The 17527-nt window shown below is 49.1% G+C and overlaps 4 protein-coding genes across 4 annotated transcripts; 2 read left to right on the top strand and 2 right to left on the bottom strand.

Annotated features, from left to right (window-relative positions):
- Nucleotides 1-1094: 1094 nt before the first annotated feature.
- Nucleotides 1095-3245, top strand: LOC9267719 (uncharacterized). Its single transcript, XM_015757891.3, has 3 exons — nt 1095-1483; nt 1570-2040; nt 2121-3245. Exons 1-3 carry the CDS (start codon nt 1220-1222, stop codon nt 2964-2966), a joined length of 1581 nt encoding a protein of 526 aa, XP_015613377.1. The 5' UTR covers nt 1095-1219; the 3' UTR covers nt 2967-3245.
- A 1345-nt stretch (nt 3246-4590) lies between these two features.
- LOC4348713 (SKP1-like protein 11) lies at nt 4591-5642 on the bottom strand. Its single transcript, XM_015757875.3, has 2 exons — nt 5094-5642; nt 4591-4979 (listed from the first exon to the last, which is right to left on the bottom strand). The coding sequence occupies exons 1-2, from the start codon at nt 5577-5579 to the stop codon at nt 4803-4805; spliced, it is 663 nt and encodes a 220-aa protein (XP_015613361.1). The 5' UTR covers nt 5580-5642; the 3' UTR covers nt 4591-4802.
- A 2461-nt stretch (nt 5643-8103) lies between these two features.
- Nucleotides 8104-11311, top strand: LOC9270558 (FH protein interacting protein FIP2). The gene is made up of 11 exons (XM_015757599.3): nt 8104-8343; nt 8442-8548; nt 8622-8762; nt 8877-9038; nt 9154-9237; nt 9448-9494; nt 9604-9677; nt 9811-9869; nt 10319-10378; nt 10634-10714; nt 10977-11311. Exons 1-11 carry the CDS (start codon nt 8316-8318, stop codon nt 11028-11030), a joined length of 897 nt encoding a protein of 298 aa, XP_015613085.1. The 5' UTR covers nt 8104-8315; the 3' UTR covers nt 11031-11311.
- Nucleotides 11244-12575, bottom strand: LOC9268009 (16.6 kDa heat shock protein-like). The gene is made up of 2 exons (XM_015757600.3): nt 12364-12575; nt 11244-11837 (listed from the first exon to the last, which is right to left on the bottom strand). Exons 1-2 carry the CDS (start codon nt 12482-12484, stop codon nt 11407-11409), a joined length of 552 nt encoding a protein of 183 aa, XP_015613086.1. The 5' UTR covers nt 12485-12575; the 3' UTR covers nt 11244-11406.
- Between the last annotated feature and the right edge of the window lie 4952 nt (nt 12576-17527).

Raw genomic sequence — 17527 nt, 5'->3', positions numbered from 1 at the left:
TCTCCCTCTCCATGCGGTGCCGGACTGTCGTCACCTCGCCGCCACCGACCACACACGCTTGCTCCCGCGTCGCCGCCGTCGACGCCCTCTTCCATGGCGTTGTTGGTCGCTGTCGCCGCCGCCGAGTGGCCCCTCGTGCGTGCGCGGCGCCGCTAGGCCTGGAGCGCCGCAGCGTGGTCCGGGCATGGACAACGACGAGGAGTAGGAGGGTGATGCGCGGGGCACGGCCGAAGGAGCTCCAATTCTGCCGCCCGCCGCCCGGGAAGCTCCGCCTCCGCCGTCGGCCGCACCGCTCCGCCTTCGTCTCCGCCACCCGCCACCCGGGGAGCTCTGCCTCCGCCTCCGCCACCCGCTGCCCGGGGAGCTCCGCCTTCACCTCCGCCGCTCGCCGCTCAGGTCGCCTCCGCCGGCGCTGCCGCGGTCCTCGCGCTACTCACCATCGCGACCGCGTTCCTCCTCACAGGCCGTGCGCGCCGACCGCCGGCCGTCCCCGCGCGCCGCTGCCCGGGGAGCTCTGCCTTCGCCTCTGCTGCTGGCCGCCGCGTGACCTCCGCCTCCGCCTCCGCCGTCCGCCGCCATCCTCGGTGCCGCCGTGGCCTGTGCTAGTGAGGAGAGTGAGAAGAGAGAGAGATTGGGATAGAGATAGGAGGGGAGCTGACAGGTGGGGTCCACCGATTTTTTAATTAAAAGAATTGCTGATTGTATTGCCATGTAGGACCAAAACCAACGTGGATTGAAGCGGGGGGTTAGTTGTCCGTTTTGCATAGTTGGGGATAAAAAATATTAGGTTTTGTGGTTTAGGGGGATAATTCGGTCGACCGCGATAGTTTAGAGGATAATTCGTACTTTTTCCTTTAAATTCAATCGAAATCCACATGCCACGCCCCCGACCCCCTCTACATTTCTCTCTCACACACACATACAAGTCAAGACAAATTAATATAGCGTAAATAGCACGTCGAGACTAAAAATGGAGATTAGACAAGGCCGAATACATCGAAACATCGAAAAATGAAAGGTAATAAAGCAAAAGCAAAAGCCAAAAGAGGCAAAGGCACACAAGAATAACCGAACAAGGGAGCCGTGAAGGAAAGAAAAAGGCGGGAATCGAAGCGCCTAGCGACACTCCAGTACTCCACTCCTCTCAAATCCCCTTCGAAGCAAAGAAGAAATCCACCTGACCCCGCGCCACCTGTCGCCTCCGAGCAGCCGCCTCGCCATGGCCGCCTCCTCCTCCAACCCCACGCCTCTGCTGCTGCCACCGCCGCCGCCGCAAGAGCCCGCGCCTCTGTCGCCGCCGCCGCCGCTGCCTACGCCGAAGCCGATCCCCACCGTCGCCGACAACTTCCGCAGCCTGCTCAGGTCCGGCGAGGCGCTCCTCCGCTTCGCCTTCCGCGGCAACTCCGGCCAATTGACTCACCGGCATCCGCCTCCGCCTCGGCCGCCGCCGCAGCAGCAGCATCCCCACCACCACAACCGCCCGGTGCGTACGCCTCGATCGTGAGCTCGAACACACTCGATCAGCAACCATGGCGATTACCTTCTTCACTGAGACACTCGCGTTTGCAGGCTGAGATCATGAAGCGGCTGCAGCGGGAGAAGTTCGCCGACATGATCAAGCACATGGACGGGCACGAGCAGATCGACCGCCTCGTCGCGCTGTACACGAGCAGCGCCAAGGGGTTCCACCTCCCGGAGCTCCCCGTCCGGGTGAAGGTCGCACTCGACGCGGCCGGCGCGCTGCTCCTCGTCGACGGCGACGAGCTCGAGCAGGCGAGGGACAGGCTCGCCAAGGCCAGGAACACGACGGGGCTCGGCTCCAGGTTCGTGTTCGAGTCGAGCACCCGTGGCGGCAAGGACACCGTCGCCGCGGAGCTCGCCACCGGGCTCGGGGCGGCGGCGGCGGCGGCGGCCGGCGGGAGGCCACTGGAGCTCACCCGGCTGCAGTACTGCGCCCACGTCAGCGACCTGCTGTCGATGACCCTCGTCCCGTTTGGCGCCCAGTGCAACAACTTCTTGCACGGTTCGAGCCTGATCCAGGTAACTTGCCACTGAGCTCGCTGGAGTATTGGCGGTTGCGGCGGCGAGCTTTTGTCTGACGATGAAACTGTTCGCCGCAGAGTATCCAGAGCAGAGCGTTGTCCGGCGGGCCGCCGTCGTATTCGGAGCGTCATGACTGCGGCGCCGGCGTGAGCATCAAGGGATCAAGATTCAGGGCCTCCATAGCTGAGCTGATCTTTGGTTCTCCAGGCGAACATGGCGGCGGCGGCGGCGGCGGCAATGGCGATCACGAGGTGCCCAACCGGTTGACGACGTTCGGCAAGGTGAGCTACGAGACGGCCGACGACATCAAGCTCAGCTTGTCGGGGCTGTGGCAGGTCCGCTCGCCGGCGTCCCGGTTCAGCGACCTCGGCGCGCTCGCCGTGCCGCTGGGCAGCCTGAAGACGCGGAGAGCCATCGCTCCTCCTCCGTCGCCGCCGGCGACGACGCATCCTCCTCCGTCGCCGGACCTGATGGTGCAGGTGCCGGCGCCTCCTGCTCCTCCCACCCCCATGATGGGTATAGGGTCGACGGTGGCGGTGCAGGGCTCCGTTGCCGCCGCCGCCGCCGCCGCCACGGCGCCGTCGTCGCACACGGTGGCCGTCATGGTGGACTGCGACATGTACGACACCTTGAGAGCAGAAGGCTGGGTCGAGATGGAGACGGCGGCGGCGGCGACTCCGGCGAGGCGGCGCGGGCCGGTGGCGCGGTGGGGAGTCTGCGTGTCCGACTGCCCGGAGCACGAGCTCGGGTGGGGGGTGCGGATCGGCGGCACGGCGGAGAGGAACGCGCACCGGCCGCACGTGGAAGGGTTCCTCAGCTTCGACCTCGGCAAGGGCGGCAGGGTGCAGCCGGGCCTCGTCATCGCCATGGACGGCGACAAGCGGACGCCGGCGCTGGTGCTGAGGTCGTCGTGGCTCATGTGACGCCGGTGATCAAACTTGCCCGTTCTTCCCCTTCATGCCGGTGTTTTGGTTTTTTGCTCTGAAATCTGTTGCAGATATAATAAGCGTACGTGACAAATGCCCTCCTTCAATTTACACCTGAGTGAGATTTCATTTTTCTTTTGCTTTTTGAGGGATTTTTTTTTCTACCACCAACATATCGATCGTCGCTTGCTTTAGATAGCAAAAGGGAACTCGAATTTGAGTAAATTTGATAACACCTTTAACTTTTTTGTCCAAAAGTGCCCAAGTTAATTGTAATCTGTAGCTCTCAGAAATTTGAGCTAAAGTTGCCATTCCTTAATAGTCTTGAATTTTATTCTTGACTGAGGTGGTAGTGTCAGTGCGTTGCAACTGGCGTCAACTAAACATGCTACTCCAACATTTTGAAAAACAATATATATCAAAAGTATATATATACTCAAACTCCAGAAAATCTTAGAACATAAATGCCCAGGTAATATGGCTATATCCGCACTATTTTGAGTAAAGCAATCCTTTTATAGCACTCATGGGACATGTGACTTCTCAAGTATTCATAATTTCCAGGTATGAACCACCTGAACTCTGAATGCATCAATTCGCAAAGTTTTCCTAATGTCATTCACAGCCTTGTACAGGCAACATTCATATTGTATAATTTCTATGTATACATGCCCACAAGATGGTATGGCTAGATAACTAGATAAGGCACTATAAGCAAGATTGGGCACTAAACAAACACCAGTTGTTTTCATGGTACCAAACACACTGATCAATCAAACTAAACATCACAAAATGCAATTCACAGCAAAGAGCAGAATGCAAAGGCATCAAGCATGCCAACAGAAAATAAAGCATTGCCAGACTAAATTAGCAAGATTAGTAGGAATCCAAAATTTCTCAGATATGAACTTGCGAAACGGCAAAAAACTAACTTGATCACAAATGTGCAATCCACAAATCAATTAGTACGGATATAAACCAATCTAAATACATGTACACATCTTCAACACTAAAACTTGCAGAATGGTTAACTTCCTGCCATAATCTTCTCTATTCGCCTAATCATCAATCTGTGTCCGGGGTACCAACATACTGATCAAGCAAACTAAACATCACAGAAATGCACACTTCACAGCTGAGAACAGAATGCAGAAGGTATCAAGCATTCAAACAGAAATAACACTGCCAGACTAAGCAAGATACTAGCAAGCGAAGATTTCTCAGAGATGAATGGCTAAAAAAGGCAATTAGTACTGATATGAACAAATCTAAAAATACTCATCTTCACACTAAAACTTGCAGGATGCTAACTTAATTTCTGCCATAATCTTCCATGTACACCTAATCATCAATCCTGCAGCCTATCTAGCAGGCATAAAACTGGAGGTGACAATCTCAACTCACCAAGAACAGCAACAGCGACTAACACAAACACGCCCGGTGAAATTTTTTTTATGCCCGGCGAGAAATAGCACAAACGCATTTAGCCAGCGTATCATACCCTGACAAAGCAATTGAGCATAACAGATTCACAATTCCTAGCAGAGAGGCAGGTAAAGAACATCTCACAGCTGCAGAACCATCCAAGCAAAAATAAACTAATTACTGAAGCTGAGCAAGATATAAAATAAGCATACCGATTTACTCTATCTAACTGTTTTGTGCTGATCTGAACCAGATCAGAAGAACATCCACCACAACTCACAGCAAAATTTTGCAGTATTCGATGCCTAATTTGATTCTACCAGTATGGAAGTTTTTTCAGTAATTCAGAACTCAATCTGTGGAGGCCTATCTTCTAATAGTCAGAACAAGCCAAGCCTTCCTCTCCCTTCAGTCCTCGAAGGCCCAGGCGTTCTCCCTCCTGACCTCCGCCTCCTGCTCCGGCGTGTAGTCGTTCTCGATCTCGAAGATGTCGCGGATCTCCTCCGGCTTCTTCCCCCTCATCTTGTCCGCCACCGCGGTGCACGCGTCGTCGAGCAGCTCCTCGATGTTCAGGTAGTTGGCAGCCTCCCAAATCATCCCAAATTGCAACAATCGGTGTTAAAATCGAGAGACCACACAATCCAATTGGGGGAGAAAAAAACAGAATAAGGTTTGGCGGGGGTGTGGTTGCGCTTATACCATGATGATCTCGAAGAGGGTGGAGTTGTCGACGTCGAGGAACTTCTTGTCGAACGCCTTGAGGCCGTGCGGGTCGGCGTCGGGGTCGACGAAGGTGACGGGCTTGATGGAGGAGGCGGTGGGGGGGAGCTCGACGGGGAAGGGCGGGAACGGGTAGCGGTCGCGGTCGGAGGCCTCCGGGTCGTAGTGCGGCGCGTGCCTCTCGCAGTACTCGACGAGGAGGGCGAGCACGTCGGAGTGGACGCCGGCGATGGGGATGGCGCCCGTGGCGCACTCGTCCTCGATCATGCCGCGGAGCGTCTTCGACACCCGCGCCGCCGCCACCGACGCGAGCACCTCCACGCCGTCGTCCGACACCAGCACCAGCTTCTCGCCCTCCTCCTCCGCGGCGGCGGGGGGCGGCGCAGCCGCTGCCTCGTCCGCCTCCTCCGGCGGCAGGGGGCGCTTGCCCTTGTGGTCCTCGGCGGCGGCGGTTGTGGAGGCCATGGGTGTGGGATTGATGAGAGCTTTTTTCTCTCTTCTACTTCTTCGTGGGGGTTTGGGGGATTTGGGGGGTTTCGTTTCGTTTCGTTGCGTTTTATGGAGAAGGGGAACGGAACTGAACCGACCGGGGTTGGGTTGAGTCGGGTATTCTTCGGCATGATCCGATTCCGACCACCGAGCTGGTTTGGTTAGTGCCACAAACGCACAAGCGCGCGGGTCGGTCTCGGTGAGAACTTCGTGATGCTAAAATTTCAGTGTTTTCGAAATAAAAATATGGAGGAAACTACAAATCGGACTTCTGATTTTATCTTCAAAATCAGGCGTTGTTTCAGTATTTGGAGAAGAATGCTTCACCACTAGCTTTCAAACTATTTAAGTGATGAAACACGGTTGAATTATGGATTAAAACACTTTGTCTAGATACACAAAACATCAAAGCTTCAATTACTGAAACATCAACAAATCCACAAGAACTGAAGACAAAAATTAAAACATCATAAAAATTCTCACTGCAACATTTTGATCCAACACAAATAAACATCAAAATACATTGGTTGAAACATAAAAAAAAGAATCACAAAATACACCAGTCAGATACGGCTTCTTCTTCTCCTTCGGTGGCAACAGAGAGGAGTAGACCGAACTGTAGAGCTCCAATACGGCTTTGCTGCTAGCGGAGGATGAGACCAAAGAAACGGCATCGGTGGTGACGAAGCAGGGGTGATAGGGCTTGAGGTTATCACCGGTGGCAGGCTGGAGAAACCACGTCGGTGGCGCTAAAGCAGTGGTGACATGACTTGGGGGTTTCTGGCAGCGGCGAAACGGTGTTGATAGTGATGAAGGTTGGGAGGGGCTACCATCCTCTTGTGTGAGCCGGCAATTGGAAAAGAGCCCAATATTTTGTTATCCCATGATCCCATCAGGCGCGTGATAGCTAGCATTCTCCCAAAACCTCAGCTTCAAGTTTAGATATCATATAACATGACACTAAAATTAAAATAGCTATTGCTTATGGACTAGCCACAAAATAACACTCACGTATATCTTCGATGTAGTGTACAGCATATATATCTCACTTTGGCTTTCACATGTTGACTAGATTGAAGAACAAGATTTATATTTTATAAAGTGAATTATATTTTGTACTATCTTTTATTATCTAAAATTTACTCTACACCACTCTTTACTTCATCTTTTCACTCTACGCTATATATTTATCTTTTTTTAGACCACTCAAACTCTCTTCATGCGCATATCAATAACCTCGAACATATCGACACCTTCATGCTGATAATCTCCTTTATTTACGTGCAGCTAACATCTTTGTCGAAGGAGAAGTTTAATGTGGTTAATAAAAGCATAAGAGTTACATAGTCCTAAACGTTGTAAAGGTAAAAATATCTAATCTGGAATAAAAATATGAGATAATGGGTGGTTCAAACTAAAACTTGGATATGAATGTGATCCAAAGTATAAATCACTCTATTTTATATCATAATTACGGTACGGGTGTATGGCTAATACTTTACATTCTCCTATAGTCACGTATAGTCACACCTCGTTTGTCGAAGGCTTTAATATTGGATTGGATAAACCTTCGTGACGTCTCTTTTCCTTTTCTACGTTTGCACATCTTCTTCAGAGTTATAGATATGTTTCAAGCATTGATCGATCCTAAATTTTTTTAAGCAATATTCTTCTTTATTAAATATTAGAAACTTAAGTACGGAGACAAAAATCCCTTTGAATTAAATCTTTGAGCATCAGAGATAAACGAAAGAGACATTGGGCTATAGAGTGGCCCTAATCATGGTTGCTAATATAGGATATGACTTGCATATGCATTGACATTATAAAAAACACAATTAGTTATAATATAATAGACCTATAATACAAAATAATATAAAGTTATATTGATTATTACGTCGAATTCACAAGCCAAATTTTTTTTCTCTCAATAGTACGATAGACCCAAGATTGTGTTTGAGAGGGAAGGAACGAAGAAGACTGAGGAATACCTAAAACGAGGTGAACCATTATCATATGATTAATTAAATATTAATTATTTTAAACTTGAAAAGTTGGTTAATATGATTTTTGAAACATTTCTATAGAGTATATTTTAAAAAAACATACCGTTAACAATTCAGAAAAGCGCGTACATAGAAAACAATGAAGTTTTCTTCGTAATTTGTTAATGCCAAACACACACTCACAATCTCTAAAGATCCGAGTTTATTACATATCTATTTTACGTTGAAATGAATTTCTAAAACTTATATTGGAGAGGATATGAACAATTATTTCAAAACGAAAAGACAATTGAGGCCGTGTTTAGTTCCAAAATATTTCTTCAAATTTTCAACTTTTTCATCACATCGAAATTTTCTTACACACATAAACTTTTAACTTTTCCGTCGCATCGTTTCAATTTCAACAAAATTTATATTTTTGATGTGAACTAAACACAGCCTAAAACACCTTATCGTTTCAAAGTTCAAAGTTCAAACCATTCGAAAAAAATCCCAAGAAATCATAGGCTGCAGTGGCTGCAACTGCTGCGCGTACCGTGCTCTGCCCTCGGCTCGGCCGGCGCGACCTCTCCTCCTCGACCCGCCTCACTTCTCGGCTTCCCCCGCCGCCGCCGCCGCGGCGGGACGCGGGCCCAGCGCCGGCGCGCGCCATAGAAACCGCAAGAGCGAAGCGCGGCGAGATCCGGAGCCCGCGCCGCTCGCCGCCATGCAGCCGCCGATCCTCCTCAACATCGGTCCGCCGCCTCTTCCACCACCCGTAGCATATCCGTTTCTGCTCGATTCGATCCAAAAATTGGTCTCACCCCCTCACGCGAGCCCGCCGCCGATGCAGGGGGCAGCAGGTACGAGACGACGGCGGACACGCTCACGCAGCGGGATCCCGGGTCGCTCCTCGCCGCCGCGCTCTCCGGCGCCGCCGCCCACGGCCTCCCCACCACCGTACGCCGCTCGCCCCTCGCTGCCGGTTGTGGTTTGATTCTCCTAATCTCCTCGGCTGACCTCGTCGCTGCAGGAGGATGGGGCCGTGTTCGTGGACCGCGACGGGGAGCTGTTCCGGCACGTGCTCAACTGGCTCAGGGACGGCGCCGTCCCCGCGCTCGCCGACGCCGAGTACCGGCAGCTGCTGCGGGAGGCGGAGTACTACCGGCTTCCTGTATATGAGCAATGCCTCCTGCCACCCTGGTTGTGTGTGTGGGGGGATTTTGACCCCAATGCTGTGTGAGAACCTGACATTGATTTTTTGGTTTGGTCTGATTTGATCCTCTAGGGATTGATCGATTGCATAAGTGAAAGGATTGAGGATTGGGATGATAAGATTGGAAGATCTTCAGAGGCCGAGCTGACTCGCAAGGACGTGATCAAGTGCATCCAGGCTGATAAAGTCCGGTTCCGAGGCGTCAACCTTTCTGGCCTTGACCTGTCCAAGCTTGTAAGCTCTTGGGAAAGCTCACTTGTGTAGTTTGCCATCCATTGTTACTGAAATGCTTCTTGTAAACTTGCGGTGAACTTGTTTGTATGTGCCTTGTTTTCCCTATGTTCTGCAGGACTTATCGGAAGTTGATTTCAGTTGCGGGTGTATTGAGGAGACAAAATTTTCCCTTGCCAATCTTTACAAAGCTAAATTTCGGGTACAGAACTTGTAGTGTGATATCATTCTGCTTATTGCATATGTGTTAATTGATGAATTGCCTATTTGGATTTTTACATCTCATTTATTTATATATTTCAACTCAGTGTTAATTGATGAATTTCCTATTGTGTTTTTGCTTCAACTGAGAAATACTGAAAATTGGTAATGTGTGGAATTCGGTTGTGAAACACCTATGTATTCTTTGCAGGAGGTTCAAGCTTCTCGATCTTCGTTCAATTATGCTAATTTGCGTGAGTAAGAAGATTTCAGAGTCGCCTTTCCCTTCAGTTTCTCTTCTCCTTTAGCTAGTTCATGTTTTGGACTTTGGAGGTTCTGTTAGTAATTACAAAATATGAAATTGCAGGTGTGAGTTTGTAGGAGCAAATCTCCAAGAGTCTACTTTGGACAGAGCCAACCTACAAAGTGCAAACCTGCAAGGTACTTGACCTTCTATTCTTTTCACATTTTACTTGATCACAGATTATTCTGCTTGAACCTGCATAGTTTTCCTTTTCTCTGCAAAATATAAACAAATGAGTAGTTGCAATAAATTCTTCAGCCTATTCTGCAGATGCATGCTTGGTAAAATGTAGCTTCATTGAAACAGATCTTCGTTCAGCACATCTGCAGGTTTGGAAATAAAAAATTGTGTTCAGTACTCCATATTGCTGCGTATTTCTGCTATATGCTAACTGAAATTCTGTTCCATTAATTATTATGTGCAAGGACACTGCTGCCAATTTCTTATAATATAGGAAACTGTTTTTTTTTATGATGATGAACCTGAAGCCAAAAAACATTAACATTTACGATATATAGTCTTTCTTTTGTTCTCTAGTTCTGTAGCATCTAATATTCTAATATATCATCTTGCATGCTGGATCCATGCCAATCATTTTTTATGTGTAGCACCATATAGGCACATACCTTTTTCCCCGTAGCGTCACTTTGCAGAGAAACCGTATGTGAACTTATTTGTACCTACAATACACATATTATAATAAGTTGAATGCTGTTTGATTCTCATGGATCAGTTTTAACACCAATTGTTCAATACTTCAATTTACATGGATTTTCAGAGGGCAGACCTTACAGGTGCCAATTTGACAGGAGCTAACCTTGAAGGAGCCAATCTGAAGGTAAAAATTGTACATTGCGAATTTGTGATGCATTTATTCCCAGGATAAGCTGATAATCTTTTGTGTTACTAATCTAGAATGGTTCCTTCAGTAAGATTTGACAATGTCCAATAACCTCTGTACCAATTCAGGCATACTATCTCTCATGTTGTGCATCATGGAAACTGAAGATATACTAAAAGTTTTTATTGTCTCTTCCAACAATTGCCATTTAGACGAGACAAATCTAAATTAGTATCCTTTTCACTTTTTCAGGGAGCTAAATTGTCTGGTTCAAACTTGCAAGGTGCAAATCTTCAGCGAGCTTACCTGCGGGAAGTTGATTTACGTGAAACTGTATGTCTACTTCCTATCACTCCACTTCATGGCAGCCAGTTATCTATTTCTGTTTCACATATGAATGCACAGGAAAGTCGCATCTAGTAGGATAAAAGTGCACAACCTCAATAATTCTGTGTACCTTCTTCCCCTAGGTTTAGATCATGCAACTGCAAGATGCAATTTACTTGATATGGATCTAACGTGGGAATGTGGCATCATAGGTTCTAGTAGTTCAAGATTGTTTTCTAAAATTTAATCCATGTGTTCTTTTGAGCAGCAATTAACTGGTGCTAAGCTCGGTGGTGCAAATCTGCTTGGAGCTATCAGATAGTACAACAGGGGAGTGTCCATCTTCGTCGACATTGTTTGCGCGTTGCTTGTTGGAAGAAACACTGAATTACAGATTTACAGTAGTTGCTGAATCCTGTACAATACTCCATATCATCAGTCCACACCCCCGTGAGTTCCTGTCTAACATCTCAGAACATCTCAGTGATTTCCGACATCACTCTGGCTAGCAAGCAGTGAAAGTTCAGCGCAGAAATTATCAGCACAGTTAATCAATATCCTGAGCTTCCCAATTATGCTTATTACAGGGATTTTATTCCATTATTTATCCTCGTCCACACTGGAAAGTATCCATATCTTGTTGGTATATACCATGTTATGCAGCGATTGTGTTTGCACATAGGGTGACGCGGTTTGTATCACTCGTTCTTGGTCAGTTTGTTGGCGAACGTGACGAGCCAGAGCAAGACGACGGCGATCACGACGTTGAGGACGACCTGCCGGTGCCGGCTCAGCGCCCCGGCGAGCTGCCACGCCGGGTGCCCGCCGCGCCTCGCCGCCGCCGCGCGGCGGCGGCCGCCGGCGATCTCTCCCTCCTGCTGCTGCTGCTGCTCGCCGTCGCTGCCGCCGGCGGCGGCGGGAGCGCCGGGGCCGGGCACCTGGACGTAGAGGACGCCCTTGTCGAGCTGGACCTTGATCGCCGACGCGTCGTCGGCGGCGCCGGGAGGGAGGTCGAAGCGCTTGAGGAAGTGGAGCCAATGGCGGCCGCCGCCGTTGACGGCGCGCTCGCCGCTGATCCTGAGGCTCCCCGACGCCTCCACCTGGACCTTGAGATGGTCCTTGCTGAACCCTGCAACAATTTGGCATATATTATATCAGTAGTTTTGCAACAAAAATAGTTGAACAAAAAATAGATGCCTACCTATTTCTTACAACGAATGCTACTGGTACTTTTGGCCAAGATTTCAAGAAAAACGGTACGGGTTCACAATCCTGATATCGGATAAAAACCGCTCACTAACGGTATCTCTAGTTTTCAAGGATACTATTGATAAACGGGTTCACAATCCTGATATCGGATCAAAAACCGCTCACTAGCGGTATCTGGTTTTCAAGGATACTGTTGATAAACCAACAAAAACCGATGTAATCCAGATAAATCTTATCAAACAATTAAAATCCAGTTTAATTTTCTCTAACTTACCAAAAATCCAACATTTTGTATTTTCGACTTAGTCCAGAAAGTCTGAATTTTCGGTTTCGGTCGGTTTCTAGCATATCGCCTTGAAAACTGAATCTCCCTACAGGGGGAATGTTCCGTAGAACACCTAGCTAAGAACAAAACCTGAATTTGAGACGCAGAATTGAGGAGATACCTGTAACGTCGAGGACGAGCGTGTCGAACTCGTCACCGTGAATCCATTCGCTGTGGGGGTCGATTTCAGACAGGACACGGGAGCGAGAGCCAGATGCTGCTGCTGCTGCTGCCTGATCCATTTTGCTTGTGCTATTTTACTTGTGCTGAACTGTGTGCTTTGCTTCCTTGCTCGGTTGCTGCTTGGATGAGAAATTTGCCGTGCACAGCAGCTGGGTTATATAGGCTAAATGGCTAATCCATGGAGCAGTAAAATATTGGGACGTGAGATGGAAGGCATGCCAAGTCTGGTAATGGTGATGAAGGAAAGGGGAGGATACCTCACCTTGCCGACCAGCATGTATTCATCAATGGGGCCAACTCCTAGCTAGTAGATGGATTTCCTTGCTTTTGTGCAACTCCATTTTACAACCTTTTCTTTTACAGTTATTTATTATTGCAAATCTTTTTTGCTTGATCATGAAGCTGAAGCTGATGCATGTCCTCCTTTTCAGGGCATCTACAGACTGAAATGTTGAAAGAAACTAAGCAGGGCAATGGGAAACTGAAAAGGGTACTACCAGTTTTAGCTCCCCTCCCGGATTTGAATTCTATATGATTGTTTTGCCCAAAACGGTCCTTGAAACAAAAGATTGGACACCATTGAATCCTATTGGAAATTTCTGCCTCAATGCATGGAGATTTCCGAAGGAAAGTTAGCACGAGGTTTAACCTCTTGGAAATGTCTATCTGCCTTATCCAATTACTATGCTTTTCTTATGGCTTGTTCACTTTGCTACCATTTTCAACCTTACTTTTTTTTAAGTAAAGTTACCAAAAAAATTGGCTACATTTAGTTGTTCCCAAATTTTAGTAAGTACATATGAAATCTTGCTAAAATTTAGCAACATTATCAAAATTTTGGCAACCTTACCAAAATTTGGCAATGCCAAAACTTGATAAGGTTGAAAATGGTAGCAAAGTGAACAAGCTCTTACTGTTTATTCAAATTGCCATTCATGAGTTTGTATTTTATTTCATAATCATCGGTTTTGCATATGCATTCATATCGAAGTCCTGTTTTTTCCCCTTTAATTTACTAGTTCTAGAAGGACCTTAATTATTTGGTGGAAACATTCCAATAGGTTCATCATCGCATTAGATCTCCTTCGCATTGGATCTGATCATTTGGCTCAATGAAGACGGAATATGGAGCGGATCTAGACCATAGACACCGTAGGCCATACCCCAGGGCCTGAAGTCAAAAGCCCATGGGAGTTGACAAATTTCCACCATGATAGGGTGATCTCACAAGAAAATTAGAATGGGCTGGCTCAGTTCATATCTCTAAGTTGTGCCCGTCCTGACAGATGTTATAGGCCATTGTTCGGTTAGTCCCTCCCATAAGAGAATTGATGGGGATTTGAAGGGACTTATTCCGCACATATTATGATATGAAATTAACCCCAATTAACCCCCTCCAATCCCTTTCTCTTAATCCTCTTCAATCTTTTTCTCCTCCAATCCTTCCTTTTGGGCTTAACCGAACAAAGCCCTCAATCTCCTCCAATCCTTTCTCTTCAGATTAGCCTCCAATCCTTTCTCTTGGGATTAGCAGAACAAGGCCGTATTGGGTCATCGGATTCAACATTTTTGGAGCTTTGATGAAGACTCCGGTTCAAAGCACACGCCTTGGATCCACTACCATTTTTGTTGAACCAGTTCTATATATACAATATGGAAGCATGCCGATCAATTAGCGCCTTTTTTTTGGGACCGTCTATAGATCACTTGACAGAAAACCCCCTTAGAAATCTTGCAAATTTTGGACCACCCAATTGCTTTAAGATTCGTGCAGGCAACCAAACCCTAAAAAACCTTTCCTCTCCCAATTCCCCCTCACGCCGCCGCTCCTCAGTGCGAGAGCATTCTGCCCGCCTCCGCCTCCGCCACTGCCTGGCCTCGCCGGCTTGTCAGAAGGCGTCAACGGCGCCGGTGAGCCCCCACCTCCACACCCCGACTAGCCTCCTCCCCCCTCACCTCTCTCCTCGAGCCATCGAAGGCGAGATGCTCCTGGCCCGCCGTCTTCCTCGTTGCTAGATCCGCCACCATCGGCCACCACAAGCTCGCTATGCCCCTCCACCAACGCCGGCCCACCGCCCTCCTCCGTCCCTATGGCTCCGGCGCCGCCGCCGGCGCTTCGCCGCCCGCCCGTTCCGCCGCTCACCGCAGGGCCGCCGCCTCCCACGACCATTCCTCTAAGCTCGGCGAACTTCCCCTTCTTCCTGTTGGGATACGGGTAGGCTACGATAGCATAAATCAAAATTTTCCATCGCGTAAACCAGGAACCATGCAAGTATTAGATCATAGATCGTTACCACTCGACGCGCTGCGCAGTGGAAGAAAACGCGGAGAAGTCGAAGGAGCTCTCGCGTAGTAGCGCGCGTCCATGTAGAGGAAGTAGTCGATCGCATCGGCTCGACCTTCTCCTACTCGTGCGTTCTCCTCGCCGTACTCCCACACCGATCAGCACGGCAAACCAGCGGCGCCTCTACCGGTATCCACACGTACAGGGACGGAACGCCACGCGCAGATGTGCTAGCACCCGCGCGCGGCTAGGGTTTTGCTCGGGGAGGGAAGTGACGGCTAGGGTTTCTCACGTGATGCAATGCCTCCGCCGGTCACACCCCTCACGAATATATAGGATCCATTACTCGGGCCTCCAAGGCCCGTAGGACTCCTATTCGGATCCCTATCCGAATTAAGCTTATATTCGATCCCTATCCAATCCCTTATTCTGGTCCATTAAGCGTGCGACCCTGTATGTTCATGTACACTCGGCTGTAACCCGAAAACTCCTTTTCGGTCCACGCGTCAACAGCGGCCCCTAGCAGAACGTATTGACCCACCGGGCATACATCAAGATCATATTGGCTGAACCTCTAGTGTATACTTGTATGAACCCCTTTGCCTCACGATATCGATTAAGCTCAAGGCTAGATATGTGCCATCCTCTAATAGCTCAATCATTCACTCGAACCTGTTAATAGATTATATAACTTGTGATTGACTCCTCAATCACCTTTGGCATGGCCATGCACTTCCATAATCTATAACATCGAGGGGCCCAAAGATATCTCTCCATAGGAGGGGCAAATCCTATCTTGATTATTCATATACCACTACATGTTTCATAGCATACCCGAAAACTATTTTTATAACTACCCAATTACGGAGTAGTGTTTAGCAGTCCCTAAGTAAACTATTGCACATGTTGGAAACCATGATAATCTCAGGTCTAAGGATTCAACACCAACACTAAATGAGATCACTGATGACACAACACATATGGCTCTTGCAGTGTTTCATGTTGGGTCTATCCAACAACATGTTCACCAACATGTGTCCACATTATTAATTTGGTATCTCTATACTATGATCCATGAGACATGATCATCAATTAATACATGTGCTGATCATTTAAACATATTTGTTCCACATATGATATTTGATCAGGGATCCTTTAGAAATAGTAACAAACAACATAAAGAGTCTCATAAAAGAATCACATATTCATTAACAAATAATGAGTTATCTATTTCGAGGAACAATGTCAGATAAATATGTAAACATAGTATGTGATACAATCATCTCTATGATTGCCTCTAGGGCATATCACTAACACTTCCCCCTTCCCTCCCACCCCTCCCCACCCCGGGACCCTAATTCGTTGGCCCTCCGCCGGGGAAGTAGAGGAGTTTGCCGGAGTTGGAGAGCAGCTGGATCACGAATCAGGAAGCACATCTAGTGGACCAAAATTTGCAATATTTAGAGATAGATTTTCTGTCAACAGATGGTTAGCAATTCTGTTTTTCATTTGGCATATGTTCAATTAATCTCAATTCAATCGGTTCTAGTTAAACATGGAAGCAGTCAAGCAGAAGGAAGCTTACAAAGAAATCGGCGGGAGAGCTTTCCATTCTCGCATACCCCACGCCGCCGCCGTTTCTTCCGGCAATATCACCGTGCGCCGCCGAGAACCCCGGTGCAATCGCGCTACGTGCTTCTCCTATGCACGATATAAGACGCGGCCACCCCATGCAATGCATACACACGGTGGCAGCGACACCGCTCACAGATCACGCCGGCGACGGCGGCGGCGACGACGAGGAGTTGGTTTTGTGTGCTGTAGCCGGCGGCGAGCGCGCGATGCAGCTGTTCCATCTCGTCGCGGCGTGGCTGTTCCCATGCGCGGTGTGCGCGACGACGACGATGACGACGCCCGCGGCGGCGGACGATGGCGAGGGCGGCAGGGCGGCCGAGCCGCCGCCGATCGGAGACCGGCTCCAGCTCGGGACGTCGTCGTCTCGGCAGCAGCGCAGCCGCTCCGCCTCGCCGCCGTGCTTCGGCGCCCGCACGCGTCGGCAGACAGCGGCGGCGACAAACGGCGAGGCAGTGGTGGCCAACGACGAGCCGACGACGGCGGAGCACCATCCGAGGAAGAGCGGGCGCCGACCGGCGCCCGCCAGGAACGCCATTGCAACGGACGCGCCCGCCGTCTCGTCAGCCTCATACTCCTCCCCCACGTCCTCACCTCCCTCCTCGCTCCGCGACCGGCTCCGGCTCGGCCTCACGGCGTCGCCGCCGCGCCGCGCGCACGACGGCAGCGGCATGTCGCGCTCGCCGGAGGCGGAGAAGGGCGGCGCGGTCGGAGGCTACCTCCGCAGGATCTCCAAGCGGCTGATGACGACGCGCGGCGCCACCGCCGCCGCGGACGCGGCGGCGCCGTCGGCCACAATGATACCCCGCTCCTCTCCGCTCGTGGGAGAGGGGAGGAGAAAAGGCGGGAGCGCCATCGCGACGGAAGATGAAATCCGAGCTTTCGTCATCGCGAATGGTTCGCGCGCAATTCCCTTGGTCTAACGTGCGACGGTACGTGTGCCTTCGCCGCTCTAAAGCTAATCATCCGTTTCAAAACATGGCCTGAGATTAAGGGTAATTTTATCATTCTTAATAAGATATACAGAGATATCATATTTTCTAATGTAAAATTTGATACGTTTAAATACTAAATACCTATAAAAAATTTTAGTGTAAAATTTAGATACCTTAAGATACTTTCTTAATAACTATAAAATTATCTCAAGGCTTAAGGGGGTGTTTGGGAACTAGGGACTAAATTTAGT

This window comes from Oryza sativa, chromosome 10 (genome assembly GCF_034140825.1).
Source record: "Oryza sativa Japonica Group chromosome 10, ASM3414082v1".
Taxonomy (NCBI): domain Eukaryota; kingdom Viridiplantae; phylum Streptophyta; class Magnoliopsida; order Poales; family Poaceae; genus Oryza; species Oryza sativa.
This window is presented reverse-complemented; position numbering and strand designations above follow the sequence as displayed.